The sequence below is a fragment of the Argentina anserina genome, chromosome 2 (genome assembly GCF_933775445.1).
Source record: "Argentina anserina chromosome 2, drPotAnse1.1, whole genome shotgun sequence".
Taxonomy (NCBI): domain Eukaryota; kingdom Viridiplantae; phylum Streptophyta; class Magnoliopsida; order Rosales; family Rosaceae; genus Argentina; species Argentina anserina.
Window position 1 is genome coordinate 16372961 of NC_065873.1, and position 21445 is coordinate 16394405.

General features: G+C 38.7%; 2 protein-coding genes across 2 annotated transcripts; one reads left to right on the plus strand and one right to left on the minus strand.

Annotated features, from left to right (window-relative positions):
* Nucleotides 1-1877: 1877 nt before the first annotated feature.
* Nucleotides 1878-14386, minus strand: LOC126784053 (uncharacterized). Its single transcript, XM_050509554.1, is given in 3 exon segments — nt 1878-2651; nt 9902-12365; nt 12367-14386. Coding segments are annotated over 3 exon segments (4413 nt in total). The 5' UTR covers nt 13542-14386.
* A 3962-nt stretch (nt 14387-18348) lies between these two features.
* On the plus strand, nt 18349-21154 carry LOC126784875 (mogroside IE synthase-like). Its single transcript, XM_050510408.1, has 2 exons — nt 18349-19028; nt 19456-21154. Exons 1-2 carry the CDS (start codon nt 18372-18374, stop codon nt 20191-20193), a joined length of 1395 nt encoding a protein of 464 aa, XP_050366365.1. The 5' UTR covers nt 18349-18371; the 3' UTR covers nt 20194-21154.
* Nucleotides 21155-21445: the final 291 nt, after the last annotated feature.

A 21445-nucleotide genomic window follows, 5' to 3' on the forward strand; every position in this document is an offset into this window, starting at 1 on the left:
GTACAAAGAGAAGAGATGATTCGTACATCAATTTTGAAAATGTAATTATACCACATCAATTACACAGCAACAAGAACATGCGATTAAGGCACAATGACAAGAAGAAACCAATTGATGTGGTTGGCATCAAATAAGGCTACGTTCACGATAATGGATATCCAAAGTACTAAATCAAAGACGCAGCGAAGTATAACTCATTACACAACTCTTCTCTCACCCAAATTGTAGGAGAGAATTTGAAATCCACGTGAGGATTTAAATTAAGACCGACAATGGTACACAATTTCATTCCAACCAACTCATATATCAACCATACTAAATACGTTAGTATAGCACTAAATCGGTACACTGTACATGGTATACCATATACCTACCAACTTTAAAATGTGGTACAATAGGTGTTACACATTTTCATATATTATGGTATACCATGTACCTACTAACTTATACTACATTACATTATTTAATATATATATATATTCTTAAATTTTCAACCGTAAATTTAATAAAAAATATATATCCTTAAATTTTAAACCTATAATTTCTTTTCTGAATCGTTTTAAGAATTTGTTAATACTTAGGCTATTTTGATTTTGGTATGTTCATAGGACTTTTTATTTGGTAATTTGATTGAAGTTGTTTAAGACTTTGACTTTGTGTTGTCATTTGTTATTACTTATTTAGATTGGCCTTTTAAAATTTTGGGTCATAAAACATGTTGGTAGAAGCTCATTACCAACCGTACCAATTAGTTGGTATACTAACATTTCTGGAAATATAAATGGTGAATTTTCATATTAATTATATGTTGGTTGGTACATGGTATTAGGAAAATAAGATTGGTATACCTACTAATCCAACCCTTACTTCAAGCTTCATAATAAACCAACAATCTTTTATTCTTTTCTTTTTAATATATCACAATAAATTGATGTAAGTGTCTATTGCCACCACTAGTCCACTTCTCAGGTTGAAGTCGGCTCGAGCTAGAAAATGCGGCAAGACAAAAGCAACATCCCAACTGACATGTACCAAGCCACTCCTGGATCAACTTCTCCACAATCAGAATGAAAATCTGCAAAATTTGGTTCACATTGATACATATTGCACATTTATTCTGATGTCGAGTCAAACACATATGACAGGACTGTACAACAATATAATTGTAAAGGCACTCCTTTAAAAAAATGTAAAGGTACTTGAGGTATAGTCAATTGAACACTTTAGTAGCTAATATTTCAAAAATGACACCTTGTTACCTCAAGTTATATTTTATGTGATACTTTGGTACTTATGTTAACTTCTTTATTACATATAAATGGTAAGATTGTCATTTACATATTATTTATCAAAATAAAAATACTAATAAAATTTTATGGGTTTAAGTCTAATTTCTATCACCTTAGTATTTATCATTTTTGTATCGCTTGCGAGAAAATAATTTTAAACTTTAATTAAAAGTGAAAATTGAATTTTTGTTTAGAAATTTAAAATTTGTGATTTAAATACCCACGAGAATGTTTTTGGTTAATTAAATATAGTCTCGCGAAGTTGTTTTATGAAATGATTGAATTTCATAAACATAAAACTAACTTGTGCTATCAACATAACAAAAAATATTAACTTAAACGCATAAAATAATTCAGATTTGAGAATAATAAACACATAAAACTCATGTTTTTATTGTATTTTTGTAATTATATACTTTAATATTTATTTTACCCTCCCATTAATCAACATAAGTATCAATGTGTCCTATAAAATATAACTTCAGGTATGAAACTGTTTTTTTTTTACACATAAATACTAAAGTGTCTAAGTAGTCATAAATCAGGAACTATAGAAGAAATTTACCATAATTGTAATTGCATACCTGATCAGCTTTCTTTTCTGCTATCATATAGCTCCTGCTTGAGATTCTCACCAGAGTCACTCACATCTATCCAATTTTTTCTTGCTATGCTAAGGGATCCTGAACAAAAGGTGTTCATTTTGCTGCAATTCTGAATACTGATCCGTTCCACTAGTGGCCAATCAAAGGTATATTTTTCTTGCGCAAAGCTTTCAAGATTTGGTAGATTCGAAAGATCCAAAGAACATAGCTGAGGGAGCAACGCTTCTCGACTTACTTCCTCTCTGTCTTCACACTCACCTGTAGCGACTACTGCTACCATCTTCTGGCAATTCTCAATCTGTAGGATTCGGAGCTTGACAAGACCTCTAGCAACAGAAGGAGAGAGCAGGTATCTCAAACTGCCACAAGAAACAACCCGTAGTTCAGTTAAATTCTGAAAGCCTTGACAAGATGGTTTAAAATCCATGATAGCATGTATTTCCATTCCTTGATCAGGTTGAGAAGTATTTGGAAGCATTTTGTCCGACGGAAAAATGGAAGCATGGCTTTCATTGATCTTCAATGCACTGACTTCAAAAATCACTTCCAGTGAACAATTGATGATGTATATGTTTTCCAGACTCTGCAACCTATCTTGCATTATTTGTATGGGTCCCAAATGCAATAATTTGTCACATTGCTTGACCATAATATCTTTAAGTTCAGAGAAAGAGGCGGGTGTAGATTGGCTATTCCATATCTTTTTCAACTCGCCCAGGCCTGTAATTTCCAGGTAACTCAAGACAGGAAAGACAACCTGCAAATACATTGAAATCTGTTAATATACCACTGTTAATATTCAAGAAGCAATGAAGGATATGTGGTTATAAACATGAATTGTTCATATTTGATAAATTTAGTTGATTTGATATAATTGGAACCTCCATGATTATTGATTTGCAAGAAAATGTTCAGAAGTTAGCATACAATCATACACCAACATTCAACAGTAGATTTACGGAAATCTGATTGAAACATTCGTGTAGAGCATCCGCACCGGCGAGCAACCGGGGAATAGCTACTCGAGCATGAGATGGGACCGCCTGGGTTTGCTCGAGCAAATCCAGATCGTAGCTCATAGCGGCTGCAATGGAGGTTTGACTTGTTCACCCAGTCAATCTTCTGGTTTTGCTCCATCTTCCAATCGAGCAAACTTTGCTCGGTCTTTCGCTCGACCAAATGGCAGAGCCCACAACACGTGGGTGACGTCTCTTTTTTTTTTTTCTGTCAGCCAGTAAAGAGTGAAAAATAAATTACGGACCAATGATGCGATGACACATGGCTTACTGACTGTGTTATTCAAACTGCAACGGTTTAATACATCTGGGTCTTACATTTGAATCAGAAATTTCGATCGAACGGTCAGAATTTATAGGCAACGACTACTATTTGATCAGAACGGAAACAAACCCAAAAAATAGTTAAAAAATCCCAAAAATTTCAAAACTCTCCAAAACATTTGCCTATAAATACTACTTCAATTTTAGATCAACTCACACCAATTTGTGCACAACAAATTTCACATCTTCCTTCATCTCTTCTCTCATTTTGTATAGCATTTTATTTCCAAAACAATGGGCTCCCATTGGCTTCCTTCCGAAGATTTACAAATGTGCATCTCTTTTGTTTGTCATAGCGTTGATAAATACGACGGTAACAAATAAAAGAGAGACAAATTGTGGCAGACAATTCATGTCGATTATATGTAAAATTAGGTGCTAGCACCGGGTGAGAAACCTCTTAAGGAACAGAGGACCCAAATCGCGCTCGCTTCTCACTATAACAAGTTCAAGCTACTATTGCAAAAATGAGGTGAATGTTTGGCGGCGGGACAACAACGTGTAGCTAGTGGCACTTCATTAATGGATGAAGTAAGTTTACATTGTTTTATCATATATTATAATTTTTATTCGATTATATATATTATTAAATTATGAAATTTATATATCTAATTTGTTTAAATATGTCACGATCATTCACATCAATTTCAGCAGGCAGGAAGGGCGCGGAAGCTACCGTTTCTAGAATGCAAGCAAGGTAGCTTGCTTACTCTCCTAGTAGCGTACGTTGGCGGCAAGGAAGGAGGCAGTGGAAAGAGTATTGTTTACATTATTTGTTTTATCCAATTTGTTTAAATTATGTACCTAATATAAGTTTTTCATTAAGAACGACAAGCTCAATCATGTTACTATAATGTCAAGAAGAAATTTTTTACACACTTTGAATGTTGGGGAATGGTTAAAGATCATCCATCTTTTGTTGTGGTGCTACCTACTAGTCCATCTCCATATGCAAGTAGTTACGATGATATTCCTTCCGCAACCGAATCATCTACAACCATCAATTTGGATGACGACCAAGTAAATGAGACACTTCAAAGCAACACGACACCTTCCTTGAGTCCGCCTAGAACAATAGGAACCAAGGTGGAAAAGGAAGCTAGGCGCCAAAAGAAACATGGTAAGACTCATATTGAGCAACAAGTTGAGGTTTTGCATACCATCGCAAGTGACCAAGCATCATGGCACGCCAAGAGGCTAGCGCATAATGAAAGTACATAAACATTTAAAAGCGGAAAGAAGCAAGGGTGGAAGAAGAGTTACGATTGAAGAAACAAGAGAATGACACAAGAATCATGACAATGGATTTGGAGGCTATGACCCCAATCTCGAAAATCTATTTTACCAAGAGGAAACTATAAATCCTTAATGAAGGAGGAGCTAATCAAAATCAACCTAATGATGAAATATATTCAGATTGTTATCACCCAAGTCACCCGAGACGCGTCTTATTTCCATGATAGTTATAGTATTGTACTAAATTTAAATTTTATGTAATTTCAATTTTTCGAGAAACAAAAATGCAATTTATTTATTAATATGAAATTGAAATACACATTAAATTTAAACACACACTTAAATTTAAACACATACTTAAATTAAACACATACAAGCTTAATAATTAAATACAAAACGGAATGAAAATACATAATAAAACATATTTAGAGTATTTCTCCATTTTCCACCCTCCAAATGTGTTTCACCAAGTCTCTCTGGAGCTTTCTATGGATGTAAACAGATTCGAGATGGGCAACACAGTCGTGAAACCGTTGTATATTTGCTTCATCTCTACTGATTGGCTCAAAACGAATTTGATTCCCTCGTACATCCACCGGCCCATCATAAACCCAGAAAGTCCTCAATGGGTTTTGCAAGTCTTCTCCTTCCTCATATTCTACCTCCTCATCCACCACGTACTCTTCCTCAACAATCATGTTATGCAATATAATGCAAGATGTCGATTTGTGGTGCATTGTACAACGGTGACGTATAATTGGCCATCGTGATTGCAAGATGTCAAAGGCCCTCTCCACATCTTTCTGTATTGCCTCATATTTCTTTGCAAAGAGTTTATCTTGTGGTGTCTCGGGATTGAGAATTGTTTTGACAAATGTAGAGTACCTTAGATATATTCCGTCAGCGAGATAATAAGCTATCGAGTACCTTTGTCTGTGGACTTGGTAAATGGCAGTTGGGCCTATTCCGGCAAGGATCTCTGAGAACACATTTGATAGGTGGAGCACGTTAGTGTCATTTTTAGCTCTAGGACACCCAAAAAAATTGTGCAATATCCACGTATCATAGGAGGCCACGGCCTCCAGGATAACCGTTGGGCAACCCTTTCGACCCGAGTATGCCCCTTGATAGGTGGTTGGACAGTTCTTCCACTCCCAGTGCATACATTCGATGCTTCCAATCATACCTGGAAAGCCTCGGTGTTCGCCTTTAGCTAGTAGTTGCATGAGGTTTGTGGGTGTGGGACTACAGAGGTATCTTGGACCATAGAGGTGAACCACTTGCCTGCAAAACTCATTCATACAATGGAGGGTAGTCAATTCCCCCATCCTTGTAATTTCAGTACATTGATCTGCATCTAACCCGTATTCCAACATTCGTAGAGCCCCAATTATCTTTTGTTGGGGAAGTAGCCCTAGCGAACCAATGTCGTCTTCTCTTTGGTGCCAAGATTGGTCGTGGTTGCAGAGGTCCGTCATGATAATGTTGAATCAGTCTCTGCTCATCCTGTACCTCCGGCGAAAGTCTTGTCAGTCGAAGATTGAACGTTCGATGAAGTAATCTTCCATGAGATTGTGTCCCCTAGATAGCCTCTGACGTGGCTTATTCGGTTTTTTACCGCGACTTGAACCGCTTAGCCGTGTTGGTTCATCGTCATGTTGTGCTTCCGCCATGACCACCCGATTAACGAATGATTGCTCTATATGGTCATCCTCTTCTTGTTGACGTTGTCTCCGACTGAAAAAATTGTAGAAGCTGAAATGATTCATTGGTGCATGAACAAGGAACTGCTGCTAAGTTTTTAGATAGAAGGATCCTAAATCTGGTTTGATTCTTCACAATGATGTGAGTATAGAATGAGTGATAGTAGACAATTTATAGCCAATTGGTCGAAAATCTCATCGGAAATCTAGTCCAATTATTTTGCCGACAATGACACGTGTCAACTCTCTATTAGTCGAAAATCTTGTATAATATCGAGTTAATAACAACACATGACACATTATTATTGGTTGTAAATATATTCGGTAAATTATTTTTAATCATTTCATAACAAGACAAAATTGAATTACTCAAGCAAATTGTGAATGGTTGTGGAAAAATCGATTTCGTTGCGGTGCTACCTACTACTCCATCTCCATATGCAAGTAGTTACCACGGTACTCCTTCCGCAACTGAATCATCTCCAACCATAAATTTGGATAACGACCAATTGAATGAGACACCTCAAAGCAACACGGCAGCTCCATCGAGTCCACCTAGACCAATGGGAACCAAGGAGGCAAAGGAAGCTAGGCGCCAAAAGAAACAGGGTAAGACTCTTATTGAGCAATGGGTGGAGGTTTTACATACCATTGCAAGTGACCAAGCATCATGGCATACCAAGAGGCTAGCCCATAATGAAAGTGAGCTTAATTATTATGCGGAGTACATAGACATTCAAAAGCATAAATAAGCAAGTGCAGAAGAAGAGTTACGATTGAAGAAACAAGAGAATGACACAAGGATCATGACAATGGATTTGGAGGCTATGACCCCAATCTCGAAAAGGTATTTTACCAAGAGGAAACTAGCAATCCTTAATGAAGGAGAAGCTAGTCAAGATCAACCTACCGATGAAACATATTCTGATTGTTATCACCCAAATCGCGTGCTGTTTCCATAGTAGTTATAGTATTGTACTAAGAATAAATCTGAGCTTGGCTCGTCATTTTATGTAATTTAAATTTTTCGAGAAATAAAATGCAATTTATTTATTAAGTTGAAATTGAAATACACATTAAATTAAAACACATACTGAAATTAAACACAAGCTTAATAATTAAACACAAACATCATGAAAACACACAATAAAACATATTTAAAGTATTTCACCGGTTTCCACTCTCCAAATGTATTTCACCAAGTCTTTCTGGAGCTCTCGATGGATGTAAGCGGATTCGAGATCGGCAACACGGTCGTGAAACCGTTGTATATTAGCTCCATCTCTACTGATTGGCTCAAAAAGAACTCGATTCCCTTGTGCATTCACCGGCCCATCATAAACCCGGAAAGCCCTCGATGGGTTTTGCAAGTCTTCTTCTTCTTCCTCATCATCATCCTCATCATCCACATACTCTTCCTCAACAATCATGTTATGCAATATAATGCAAGCTAACATGATGGTAGTCATTACCGATTTGTGGTGCAATGTACAACTATGACGTATAATTCCCATCGAGATTGCAAGATGCCAAATGCCCTCTCCACATCTTTCCGGTATGCCTCTTGTTTCTTTGCGAAGAGCTTATCTTGCGGCGTCTGGGGATTGGAAATTGTTTTGACAAATGTAGAGTACCTTAGATATATTCCGTCAGCCAAATAATAAGCTGTGGTGTACCTCTGTCCGTGGACTTCGTAGACGACAGTTGGGCCTCTTCCGGCAAGGATCTCTGAGAACACATTCGATAGGTGAAGCACATTAATGTCATTTTTAGCTTCAGGACAGCCAAAAAAACTATGCCATATCCACGTATCATACGAGGCCACTGCCTCTAGGATAACCGTTGGGCGACCCTTTCGGCCCGAGTATGCCCCTTGATAGGCGATTGGGTAGTTCTTCCACTCCCAATGCATGCAGTCGATGCTTCCAATCAAACCTAGAAAACCTCGGCGTTCGGCTTTAGCTAGTAATCGCTTGAGGTCTACCGGTGTTGGACTGCGGAGGTATCTTGGACTATAGAGATGAACCACTTGGCTGCAAAACTCCTTCATACATTCCAGGGTAGTCGATTCCCCCATCCTTGTAATTTCAGTACACTGATCTGCGGCTGACATGTACACTAGCATTCGTAGAGCTCCGGTCATCTTTTGTTGGGGAAGTAGCCCTAGCAAACCAGTGGCGTCTTCTCTTTGATGCCAAGACATGTCGTGGTTGCAGAGGTCCGTCATGATAATGTTGAATCGGTCTCTGCTCATCCTGTACCTCCGACGAAAGTCTTGAGCGTCGAAAATTAGACGTTCGATGAAGTAATCTTCCATGAGATTGTGTCCCCTAGATAGCCTCTGACGTGGCTTATTCGGTTTTTTACCGCGACGTGAACCGCTTGGTCGTGTTGATTCATCATCGTGTTGTGCTTCCGCCATGACCACCTGATTCACGAATGATTGCTCTATATCGTCATCCTCTTCTTGTTGACGTTGTCTCCGCCTGAATAAATTGTGGAAGCTGAAAGGATTCATCAGAGTGATGAACAAGGAAATGTTGCTAAGTGTTTAGACTGAAGGATGAGTTATATGCTCGGATTCTTCACAATGATGTGAGTATATAATGAGTGATATTAGACGTTTTTATAGCAAATTGGTCGAAAATCTTATCAGAAATTTGGTCCAATTATTTTGCCGACAGTGACACGTGTCAATTCTCTACTAGTCGAAAATCTTATCGGAAATCTGCTCCAATTATTTTACCGACAATGACACGTGGCAGTGACACCTGTCAATTATCTATTAGTCGAAAATCTTATCGGAAATTTTGGATAATATCGAGTCGATAATGACACATGGCACATTATTATTGGTTGTAAATATATCTGGTAAAAAAATTTATTTATTTCACAAAAAGACAAAATTGAATTGCTCAAGCAAATTGTAAATGGGTGTGTGAAAAAATCGATTTGCTTGAACAAAATATGAAATCGATTTGCTTGAAGCAAAATTTGCTTCTGGCCCTACCATTTGCTTGAGCAAATGCAATTTATGGGTGTGGATGCTCTTAGAATACTAGTTCTTTCACTTCTTTGGGTGTTTTGAAACATATCTTGTTTTCTGTTCATCCTTACATGTCTTAAAAAAAAACAGTAGTCATCATTAAAAGGGGGCACCTCATGTAACTTTCCAAAAAAAAGGAAGTTTGGGGTTCACCGGCTCAGGTCAAAACAATGACTAAAATATCAGAAATATAGTTTAAATAGCTTTTAGATAAGGATATATATAAATAAATGTATCTTATAACCATTAGTCTACACAACGGGAATGGTTGAGGTGTTTGACTCCCTCATAAGAGATCAAATGTTCGATTGTTGCATACTACAATTGGGCCTATTTTTACTCGCAAATTCTAAACTCACATGGGCCACGTGGCAGTCAAAGACAAGAATATCGCGAGAAATCAGAGAAAATTCCATAATTTCGGGATAGTTTTGGAAACATCGCGATATTTTCAAAATATCCCCCGAAATTATGATGGTAAGGAGGATTTATATCGAACCGTGAGAAAATGATATTTTCGACGATTTTTGAAATATAGATTTTTCAGTCCTTGGGTCAAAATCATCAAAATCATAATAAGTAGCTGAAGAAGTAAAAGACGAAAATCATTCTAAAAAAAAAAAAAGGTGAAGTGTTCTATAACGGTGTGAAAGGGGTAGGAAAATAAGTATTAACGATATACCTTGGGGTCGGAGAAAAGTGAATCATCGACGGTCAAACTATTTAGGCAGGGACTCCTGACTTCCAATTGCTGATCCAGCCTATTAGAAGTACATTTGCTGATCCCGGTGAAGCTTAGTAGACCTTCAAGTACCAACATTGTCAGTGCAGAGAAGTTGATCTCTTTCGCATGATGTGCTGATCCTTCCAAGTAAATAATTGCTTCCAATGACTGGCAATCGTTTATCTGTAATGACTCTAGAGATGCCAAATCTCCCACCGAACCAGATTGATCAGTTTCAATACTCCAAATAGTCGCCAATGCAGGCAGTTCACTTATTTTCAACGCTTCCAGTTTCTGAAGCGACCCCGGTGGCAGGTTACCATGAAAAAACTCCTTCAGTCTCCCTGCTCCGGTGATTTCCATCTCATTCAATACAGGGAAGATGCTTCGTGGAATGTGTTTCCCAAGTCTCATGTCGATAAGATATTCGAGCGAACCACAGTCTTCAAGGGTAAGTGACTCCAACTTTTCACAACCGTTTACACCCAACACATTGAGTGGATCCGTCAACTTGTTCATTTTTAACTCCAGAGTCTCAGTTTTGTTGAACAACGAACCGATTCCAGTATCCACAAGGGAGATTACATCAAGATCATAAACTCTCAAGTAGTTACCAGCACGTGGATGGTATCTAATGTCTTCAAACGAACCGATTCCAGTATCCACAAGGGAGATTACATCAAGATCATAAACTCTCAAGTAGTTACCAGCACGTGGATGGTATCTAATGTCTTCATCCTCATCCCATGTTATGGAGATTTTGAATGTTTCAAGATTATGAAATAGCTTACCGGTTAGCAGATGCTCAACTGGAGGTAAACACACTTCCAGAGTAGTCAAACCAGTCGAGGAAAGTAGCTCTGAAAGTACCCCAACATTCCAGTCCATACATTTGGCCCAGCTGTTCCACTGATCGCAGTCTGGTTCGCCGACTTCTTTATCATCATCGTCACTTAGTTCTTCAGAGGCTAGTATCTTAACCGCACATCTGTTGAGTCTCTCCCACATGTCCACTTCCTCCAATTTAGATATCCGTTCGGTTGTTGTTTTTGTCGAGCCCAGCTGCCCAATAATCAAAGCTACAGAGCAATCCCACATGTACAATTCTTCCAGTCGAAATAACTTCGATATAACACCCGGCGAGATTACATAAAGCTCCTCACATTCCGACACATTTAACAGTCTAAGATTGGATAAATTTTGGAATGTATTAGGCAACTTTTTGATGTTGGATCCACTTAAATCGAGTACCATGAGCGTCCGTAGCTCTCCAATCACCTCACCATCAAACTTGAGCTTGCAATTCTCTAGAACAAGTGTTTGAAGCTTTTTCAAAAGAGGGAGGGATGGGAGGCTTGAATTCCTGATTATTAAAACCTTGAGATCTTCCATTCCATCGAATATTGTGGCTGGCAGCTCCAATTTGTTGTTGTCCCAATGATATGAATGATATCCCTCCAAGAGTAGAAGTTCGGTAGTACTCGAACTGGTTGTCAATGTACAATAATCCTTGAGCCGGTCATCCAATTCCACTATCTGTTGGAGCGGATCATTCTTCTTCAATTTCCACACTTTGGAAGCTATATGCACTGCTACATCACGCACGGCATCATGCATTCTAATCTCTTCATTGTCATCTCCCTCTAACAACAAAGACCGGCCCCTGAGTATGCCAACCAATGCTTTGATGTAATTTCTTCCAGCAGATATTGAATAAATGCCTTTAAACAGGCCAAATCCCATACCGGATACAATCAAATCTTCAATTCTTCGAAATATGCCACATAGCAAAAAACATGACTTGGCTTGCTGGCTTGGAAGACAATTGTAGCTCAACTCTATTTTCCCATACACATCCTCTATCACTCTTGGTACATCTTCTGGGCAAGCTTGTTTTAGTTGTCTCAGTGCATCTTTCCAAGTTGTGATGTCTCGCCCTATTAGTGCCTTGCCATCTGTTGAAATCGCAACTGGCAATCCACCACATTCAGTCAGCACCTGTTTTGCTATGTCACATAGCTCGGGTTCAGACTCAGTGAAACCACCTGCCATCTTGTTAAACAAATCCCAGGCCTCATCTTCTGGCAAGCCAGCAATGAAAAAATTCCTTTTGGTTTTCATCTCTTTGAAAAGATCTAGATCTCGTGATGATACCAGAACTTTACAACTCTTTGGATTACGGGAAATTGGAATCCCTATTTTCCACAAATCTAGTTGTGTCCAAACATTATCCAATATGATAAGTTTCCTTTTTGCACCTCCGGATAATCTTTCACGTAACATAGCTGCCCTATCATCATCTTCTTTAAGTACCAGACCCAAATCTTTAGCAAGTTTACCTTGAATTTTGAACAAGTCAGGTTCTTCGCTGAACTCCGCAATTGCAATTTCATCAAAGAGATCTACTTCAGCTGCCTTTGCAGCAATCTCCATCACCAAGGTTGTTTTCCCGATACCCCCCATACCACATACCACATACCACAATGGGGTTGGATTCATCATCTGTCAGTGCATCCATTACACCCCTGATGACTGAAATTCTTGATTCAAACTCAACAGGTCTTGCTATGGGAGTGGGAGGTACTAACAACTTGAAATTGTTCCAAGTCCCCATTTCACCAAAGACATTTGATACTTGTGAAACCAACATGATCTTGCACCTCTTCTTGATATCAACATGAGAAATTCCAATTGCTTCAAAATCAAGTATTCCACAGACATCAGTCAGTATCACAAGAAACCTCTTAGAATCCGGTGCCAATAATACAGCACGTAGCCTCTTTGCCCGTTCCACCGAACTCCCAATCTCCAATTTCATGTCCAGCATCTCTGCAATATCACCTTGTATTCGTCCGTAGTCTGGATCTTGAGACGCAACTGCCACCACCACCTCTTCAAACAGATTTCTCTGTTTCATTCTCTTGATGAACTCTTTAGTTGTTATTGTATCTATCTCTTTGAATGTTCCAGAGATTCCCATCATACCGATCTTGTCATCTTGCAGAGCCGTCAACAGGTCCTTTGTATATGGCAGCCTGTATTCCAGACGCTCCGAGAGACTCATAGGTGCAGGTGGATTGGTACGGTTGGATGTTCCATAGGAGGAACTAACCCCTTCAGGAGTAGAATTCTCAGGATATTGTATTACCGGATAATCCAGCTTTTGATGAGGAGCAGGACATGATACTGTCCTGAAAACTACGTCTTCTGTAAGGAGGGCTTTTGCCTCTAGAGCCAACTTCGCCGCCTTCCTACTCAAGGAATGACGAACCTTCAGATTTGGACACCACCCGTTGGAGCTGCAGAATGTTGTTGCCTTCTCTACTCCTCCTTTTTCAAAACATTCCTCCGTTTTTTCTATGGTCTCCTTTACTCGATTCAACCAGTCGTCAACAAGGGGAGGAATAGCCTCTAAATTTCTGCCTGCTGCTTCCCTTTGTTGGTGTACCCAATCTCTTTTGGCAGTCAGAGTTGTAACCTTCACTGTGAGATCTTTTACATTGCTCTTGTAGTAAATTAGATAACCAAACTGTCGCAAAACAGGTGCAACTGTGTACTCTGCTAATTTCCCGACTACCGTAATCACAATATCTGCCATTTGTCTATACTTTTTTTTGTCTGTGTATGTTTCGAGGGAGGAAGGAAAGATGGAAGCAAGGAAGAGAGAGAGAGACAGAGAGAGAGAGAGAGAGGCTCCTCTTCAAAAAAAAAAAAAAAAGGAAGGCAGGCAGGCTGGAGGTACTTTTCTTGCCTTATTAAAAAGCAGATTCAGAGAGAGAATTTCTTTCTGAAAGAAAGGAAGGAAGGCTGGAGGTTCTTTTCTTGCCTTAATAAAAAGCAGATTCACAGAATAATTGAGCAGATGAAATGAAAATCAAGGATTAACCAGGTACTCTGGCGCTAACTTTCCAACGATTCCAATCATAATCAGCCATCTTCTACACGGAAGATCACAATAGAAATTTAAAAAATGAAGAGTACTTGAAGGAAGAACGACTTCTTTTTTCTGGTGCGTGCTTTGGTACTCAGAGAAGTCAGAATCACAAAATATTGAAGTGATGGAAGTAATAAATACTGGGAGGGAGGGCAAAGCAGAAAGGAAGGAACAGCAAGTAAGTGAATAACCAGGGTATTTTTTTTTTCTCTCTTCTTGTATGACTAAAGGTTTACAGAACACTTGAATTGATGAAACAACAACTAGGAACTAGGAAGCAAAGCAAAGGGTGAGAGGGTGGACAAAATGAAGGCAGTAATATCTATGTTTTTCGGATGAAGGAACAAGACTAAAGTAGGACAACAGAAGAAAAAAATCTAACTAAGCTTCAGCAAAATATTGTAGCAAAAGAAAGAAATAGAACAGAATTTAATGGAACTCAATTGACAAGGACAACACTACGCGTACCCTTCTCTTTCGAATGGTTTGTTAATTGGTCAGAGAAGAGAATGCAGAAAATATTGAGTTCCAGAAGTAGAGAGATGACCTACGCTGATTCAACTATTATAATTCCACATGATAATATTCTCTAATCTTCTTCACCACTCAACTAAGGCATTAAAGCAGTAAATCTTGGGCCCAGAGTGGGCGTGGTAACGCAATACCCACCCAACTTTAGCAGCAAAGGATATAATCCTTGTATTGTCGGTGTTACATTTCACAAGGATCTGTACAATCCTTGTATCGTCTTTCGTTTCCTTTGGCTTCGATCAAACGGTAAAAATTTATAACAAGCAGTGGCGTGAAAGTAAAGACATGCATGCAATGGATTTTGAGTTAGTTGCATACCATAATATTGAAGATGTGGGACTCGGACTTGATATTTGAATCACTGAATGGCAGTGAATCACTAACTTTTTCTGTTTATGAGTAAGCATAGAAGTGTTCCTTCTGAAATAAATTGGTAATTGCATATGTATAGCTGTATTGGTTATTTTTTTCGGATTTATTGAAAGTTCAGAGGTGTAATGGCTTAGACATCTAAGGTGATTAATATTTTTGAGAATGAGAAAGTACCTTAAGGTCCAACAGAGGTCGAACAGCAACATTAGAACTACTTTCTGGAGCCAGACTACTCGGACGGAGACTACTGAGAGGCCACGCAGCTCCAATAAAACTACTCGCAGTGTCTCAAGTGTTTTCAGAAGTGGAGGTTATGGCAGTATTGGCATATAAAACTGTGCTCTTGATGTCTAAAATTCTGAGGTCTTCCATTCCTTTAAAAAAAAAGTGGCTGGTGATTCCAATGAACGATATTTATCTGGGGATGAGAATAACAGAAGCCTAGCACTTTTACTGTCTGTCAGGGAAGTATAAGAGTATTTTCCCAGAAACACCATTTTTAGGCCATTCCTTCATTCTACTCTGGTTTACACAAATCTGTCTTCACCCTCATCCGAAGCCGGCTACATCATGCAACACATCATGCATTATGATGGATCTTTGTCATTTCTGTATAATAATAAACAGCAGCGCTTCTTTAGTGTTTCAATTAATGCTTCTACACGGTCTCCTCCACCTTCCATTGATCAATCCTGGAAGATCCCAAGGCCTAGCCCATATTTAACCAAATCTCCAAACAGTATATTACTATTTTCAGAAAATAAGCAACAGAGCAAAAAGCATGATTTCACTTCATCACCTTCTAGAAAGTTGTAACTCAATTTTATTGTTTTGTACACTCACTTTTCCATTCCAAGCATGTCTCCTTGGGAAGGCTTTAGCAGTCGTCTAAGTGCATCTTCAAAAATGGTCTCTTTTTCTGTAGTACGTAGTGCACTCCCTGGAGTCAAATTTGCAATAGGCAAGTGATCCCAGAATTTCCGTTCTGCTATTGGATGTAGCTCACGTTGAGATTCCATTGAACCACCTGCACTCTCCCTACACCGTCTCTTTTGACACCCAGCGTCAAAATCTGACCAACGAGATGCTCAACATTACTCTTGTAGTGAGGCATATATATAACTGAAGTGGTGCCAAATTGCTTTCACCATCCATTCTTTCAATTTCTGACAAACTGCTAGGATGTTTTCCATATCTATACTCCTCTTATCAGTCTTATGAATTCATTTTTTCTGTCCTATTTTGGTGACTCAGGATCGCTGATGGAGGAACAAAAATATAACCACAGATTCAAAGACAATATTAAACAGATAAAGGATTTTTCTGTTTGTATGGGTGTATACATATTGAAAGATGTCAGTACTAAATTCTGTGCAGCAATACAAAAGGCAAACACAAAAATAAAAAATAAAAAATAAAAATACAAGAAAAAGAAGAAGGAAAGGATGGAAGTTGGAACCACCAACGAACGCAACAATTGTTACTGCATACAAGGATGTAGTTGTATTTAAATAGAAAAAAGAGAGGATATAGCAACACAGTCACTGAGGAATTAAAGAAGCAAATCAGAAGAAAATCAGACAACAAACAGACAGAAACACCAAAACGCGCAAAGAAAAGAAATCAAAGTATCGAATGTAACAATGTCTCATAACACAGATGAGAGAAACAGACAAAAATTAAAAAGCAATAAAATGGTGGACAAATGAGTTTATAAAAGTTAAAAAACATACCTATTGATTAATATTAATGGTTTCAAATTGCAGAAGATTCATGAGAGGGATTCATGTCAACAAATCATAAGGTTGTTCGTTTCATTACTCTAAAGACTAAATGAAATCCTGACGTACATGATAGGTATTAAAAGAAAATCGAAAACAATAGAAACATCATGAAAGGAAACATCTATATATACTCGCAGTCTCGCATACTGCCACTCTATCTCAAAGTATCATGCTTCTCTTTCATTGCATTAAAAATTCTCTGATGACAGACAGTACATGCATGTCAAGTTCATATCTAATCGACTGTTCTCCGACACCTAAAATAATTTTTGAAATAAGAATCGATGACTTTCCATTTTATCACATTCAGCAGCATGAACATCCCTCAGCTTGTCGATCATGACTGTATCATCTTCCTAATCTCATAGACCAACTATTTATTCCAGAATTGTTACAGACTATATCTGAAATAACTGAAATACAAATAACCCAAAAGCCTTTTTCAATCGAATTTGATTTTAAAAAAAACGAACGAGCGAAGAGCAAAAGTTGATAAACATAGGAACAGTAAATTCAATAAAAGATGGATTGAAGAGTTTAGGGAAATAAAAAGTAGAGAGGAGAACATACTTGTGGGAGCTGATGGAATCTCTCTCGTATGTCGTATCATATATAGTCGATTCCATTCATCTCCACCGCCATGGCAAACGACGAGACTGCAGATGATGATGGCAATTACTCTCGAAGACGAAAATAGAGGAGCTACCGTACTTGGGCCTTGTTTCTTTGCTCCAGCCCCAAATTACAATTCCATTAGTGGATGAGGCCCATTCTAGGTTAGATCCTCAGTCTGTCAGTCACATCATTCATAGATACTGGGGGGGGGCACCTTACGGACTAGTTTTACGACTCAAATCCTTTATAACTCCTTGAGAATAAGTGGTAAACTGGTAATTAAAAAATTTACTACTATTAAGAACTTTTTCCATGAGGACTAATATTAGTGATAAACTGTGTGCATGTCAACACCCACACGTTATAAAATTTTCTTTTTAATAGAAGTGATAAAACTTGATACTTGACATCGACGGCAATTGAAAATGACGCAATACGCCGCGGGGTTACAAATGATAATATCATTTATCAAACAATCAAATCGTAGATTAACGTGTTTGTTTTGCTTTTTGATTGCCTAAAATCACATCGGCAGCAAAAATGTTATGTCACCACTCGTACTCTCGTAGTATGTATTACTATCTTGTTTTTATCTCATCTTGTTCACGTTTATCAGCTGATGTATCAAATAGCTAACAATGAGATGTAGTTCATTTTAATAACGAATAGATCGCTTAACAGCGTTTAACCCGTGCGCTGATTTGTTGAGGGATCTTGGCATGTGCATGTTTGCATTCCTCGTGTGCCCTTGATCGACGTAGTTACTGAAAACATGTACAAGTCTGTTGGTAAATTTTCCAGAATGTTTCATTAATTGGATGTCACTCAGCTCTCAAGTCTCAATCTCTACATATTGAAGGGAGAAGCCATATTGGCCTAGATCTCTATTGAAGATGACAAAAAATATACAGAAGGCAATGACGCATACCAGGCCACAGTCACCACAACAATAGCTTCAGTGGCTGAAAGGAAGAGAAAATGAATCGCGCGACCTAGATAAACCAAGTCTAGTACGTACGTTCTGACGCACGCCTGATAGAGTACGTCATCCATGTGCTTCTACCAGTCAAGTATGCATTCGATAAATAACTGGCACTGTATACACTATACCTATATATATAGAGAGAGCTTCTGAGCTAATACTCTCATCATCAAACTATACCAAGGCAACAGAGAGAAGAAAAAAAAGAAGATGGAGAAGGAGAAGGAAGATGGAGCCTACAAAGCTCACTGTGTAGTCGTCCCGTTTCCAACCCAAGGCCACATAAATCCCATGCTCCAATTCTCCAAGCGCTTAGAGCGCAAAGGCCTCAAAGTCACACTCGTCACAACCAAATCATTTCAAAACCGCTCATCATCCCAGTCCACGTCCATTGCCTTAGAGACCATCTCCGACGGCTACGACGACGGCGGGATGGTGGTGGCCGAGAGCACCGAAGACTACCTGGATAGATTTCGTGAAATCGGGTCAAGGACCCTGACGGAGGTCATCCATAAGCTCTCAGACTCGGGCCATAGAGTTGATGGTATCGTTTATGATGCGTTTATGCCTTGGCCACTGGATGTAGCCAAAGGGTTTGGGATCGTTGGGGTACCTTTCTTCACTCAGTCTTGCGCTGTTAACAACATATACTGCCATGTCCATCAGGGTTTGCTCAAAGTTCCTCCAAGTACTGATGAGACGTTGCTTCCTGGAGTGCGGGTACCTCTTCGAGCTTCGGATATGCCATCTTTTGTTTCTGCTCCCAGTCAGTACCCGGCTTTTCTTAGAATGGTTGTGGATCAGTTCTCCAATGTTGACAAGGCTGATTGGATCTTCTGCAACACATTTTATGAGCTAGAAGTAGAGGTACGTACCGATCAATAATCTGTTCACCCTTTCGGCTAGGTTTGTGCTAGTGAGCTCATATATATACTAAAGATGATCAACATAATTTCGATCAAGTCTTTTACATGGTTTCGCATAGCTCTTGTGAAGTAGTTATGTTTTGTGTTTTATTTGTCAGATCATATATATATATGTCCTTGATTAATCAATTGAGTCATATTAAACTACTTGGTACAGTACATCAGAAATACGACATGCATGGGTTGCCTATACATTGTACATGCTTACAAGTTACAAACTAGCTAGTTATGTTATATTTCAGACGGTGACACGAATAGTTGCCAAATTTGCGATTGTGGTTACAATGTAATGTACGTGTATGCAAACTATTCATGAATCATTTTCATATGCGCCTATTCTATCTAATAAATTGTTGTGGCCTATATAGGAGGCGGATTGGATGTTAAAGTTTTGGCCATTGAGGACGATCGGTCCAACCATACCATCCATGTACCTGGATAAACGACATGAGGATGACAAAGAATATGGCTTCAGCCTCTTTAAGCCAAATAGTGATGCCTGCATGACATGGCTAAATGACCGACCAAAGGGATCGGTAGCTTACGTGTCATTTGGCAGCCTAGCAGAACTTGGAGCTGAGCAAATGGAGGAACTGGCCTGGGGTTTAAAGAACAGCAACATCTGCTTCTTGTGGGTCGTCAGAGAGAAAGAAGCAACCAAGCTTCCTAGTGGGTTTGCAGAGGCGATAAAGGAGAAGGGTTTGGTGATCTCATGGTGTCCACAATTGGAGGTTTTGGCAAACGAAGCTATTGGTTGTTTCGTTACGCACTGCGGTTGGAACTCGACTTTGGAGGCACTGAGCTCAGGGGTTCCAATGGTTGCTGTGCCACAATGGACTGATCAGAGCACTAATGCAAAGTATATCATGGATGTGTGGAAAATGGGGCTTAGAGCTAAAGCTGATGAGGAAGGGATAATGAGGCGACAAGAAATAGAAAATTGTGTGAGAGAAATAATGGAGGGAGAGAGAGGGAAAGAGATAAAAAAGAATGCTTGGAAGTGGAAAGAGTTGGCCAGAAAGGCTGTGGATGAAGGTGGAAGTTCGGATAGAAACATTGATGAGTTCATTGCAAAACTAGTTCAGCATGAACATGTAGCTAGCTAAGCTTTAAGCTATGGTACGAATTTCTGAATACAGACTCCGCCTGGTAATCAATAAGTTTCGTTCACATACTATAGTGAGGTAATTAATCAATCATAATTGAAGGTGTGTGCTAGATTATCCATATTAATAATAAATATATTGTCAAAAGTTAATTGCTTTAGAAGTCCCCTAAATATTATATCATGCTATGTATATATTGATTGGCTCTGCACTTCGATCAGATTATTTTGTCTAACCGCGAGAGGTGCTGGGTACTCTCACCGCATCGTATACCATGCATGCCTGATTCGAATTCAATCATTGGAGAATGGTCTGAAACCTACCATTCAATCAATTGAAAGCAATTACTAACGGCTAGCAAGAGACAGTAATAATTAGCTAGTCATCCAATCATGAGGCAGGTACCAACAATGATCAATGACCATAGTAAACGTTTTTCTTTTCATTAAATAAAAACAAATATGAAGTTGTAAGGAAAAAAGAAATTTTGGAAGGGAAATTATAAATTGTGTTCAAGACGTGATCCACGTGTACCAGAATCTTGGGCCCTTCCGCCAGCAGATTGGATTGAAGTTAACATTGATGGAGCTTTGGGCTTTTTTACGAGTGGGTGTACGTGGGGTGGTCTTTCATGATAAACTTTTGTGTGTGGGTTGTGCTTTCCGGTTGATCATGTTTGCACTTTGCACTCATGCAGTGGTGGAGGCTTTAGCTAGTAGGGCAGCGGTGAATTTTGTGTTTAATTAATCCCCTATTGCATGTCTTTGAGTCAGACTAATTGACTGTTGTGAATGCGGTCTATAATATGGAGGAGGATGATTCTTCATTTTGATTGCTGACTGACTGACTGAGGACATCAAGTTTCCGATACTGTACTTTGTTTTCGATCTTATTTCTTCATGTTTATCACGATGCCAATACTTTAGCACTTAAGTTGGCAAACTTGGCTCACAATGCTTATGTTTCTTGTCGTTGGTTAGGGCCTCCTCCTACCGACCTTGCAGGCCTTTTGGCTTAATTGTTTGGTATCAATATTATTTTGGTCTGGTTAAAAAAAACAATTTATAAATTCATCTACTGCAAACATAACTCTGCACTGATAAATTTAATTACCACAATTCTTCATTATTAATTGTTACTGTCAATCTCTTTTTGCTTTTCTTTTTTAATAGGTTACTCTCAATCTCTATAAAAGTATAAAGTGAGAATCTATTTTATATCCTATCGGCGTAAAGCAAACAATATCTTCTGT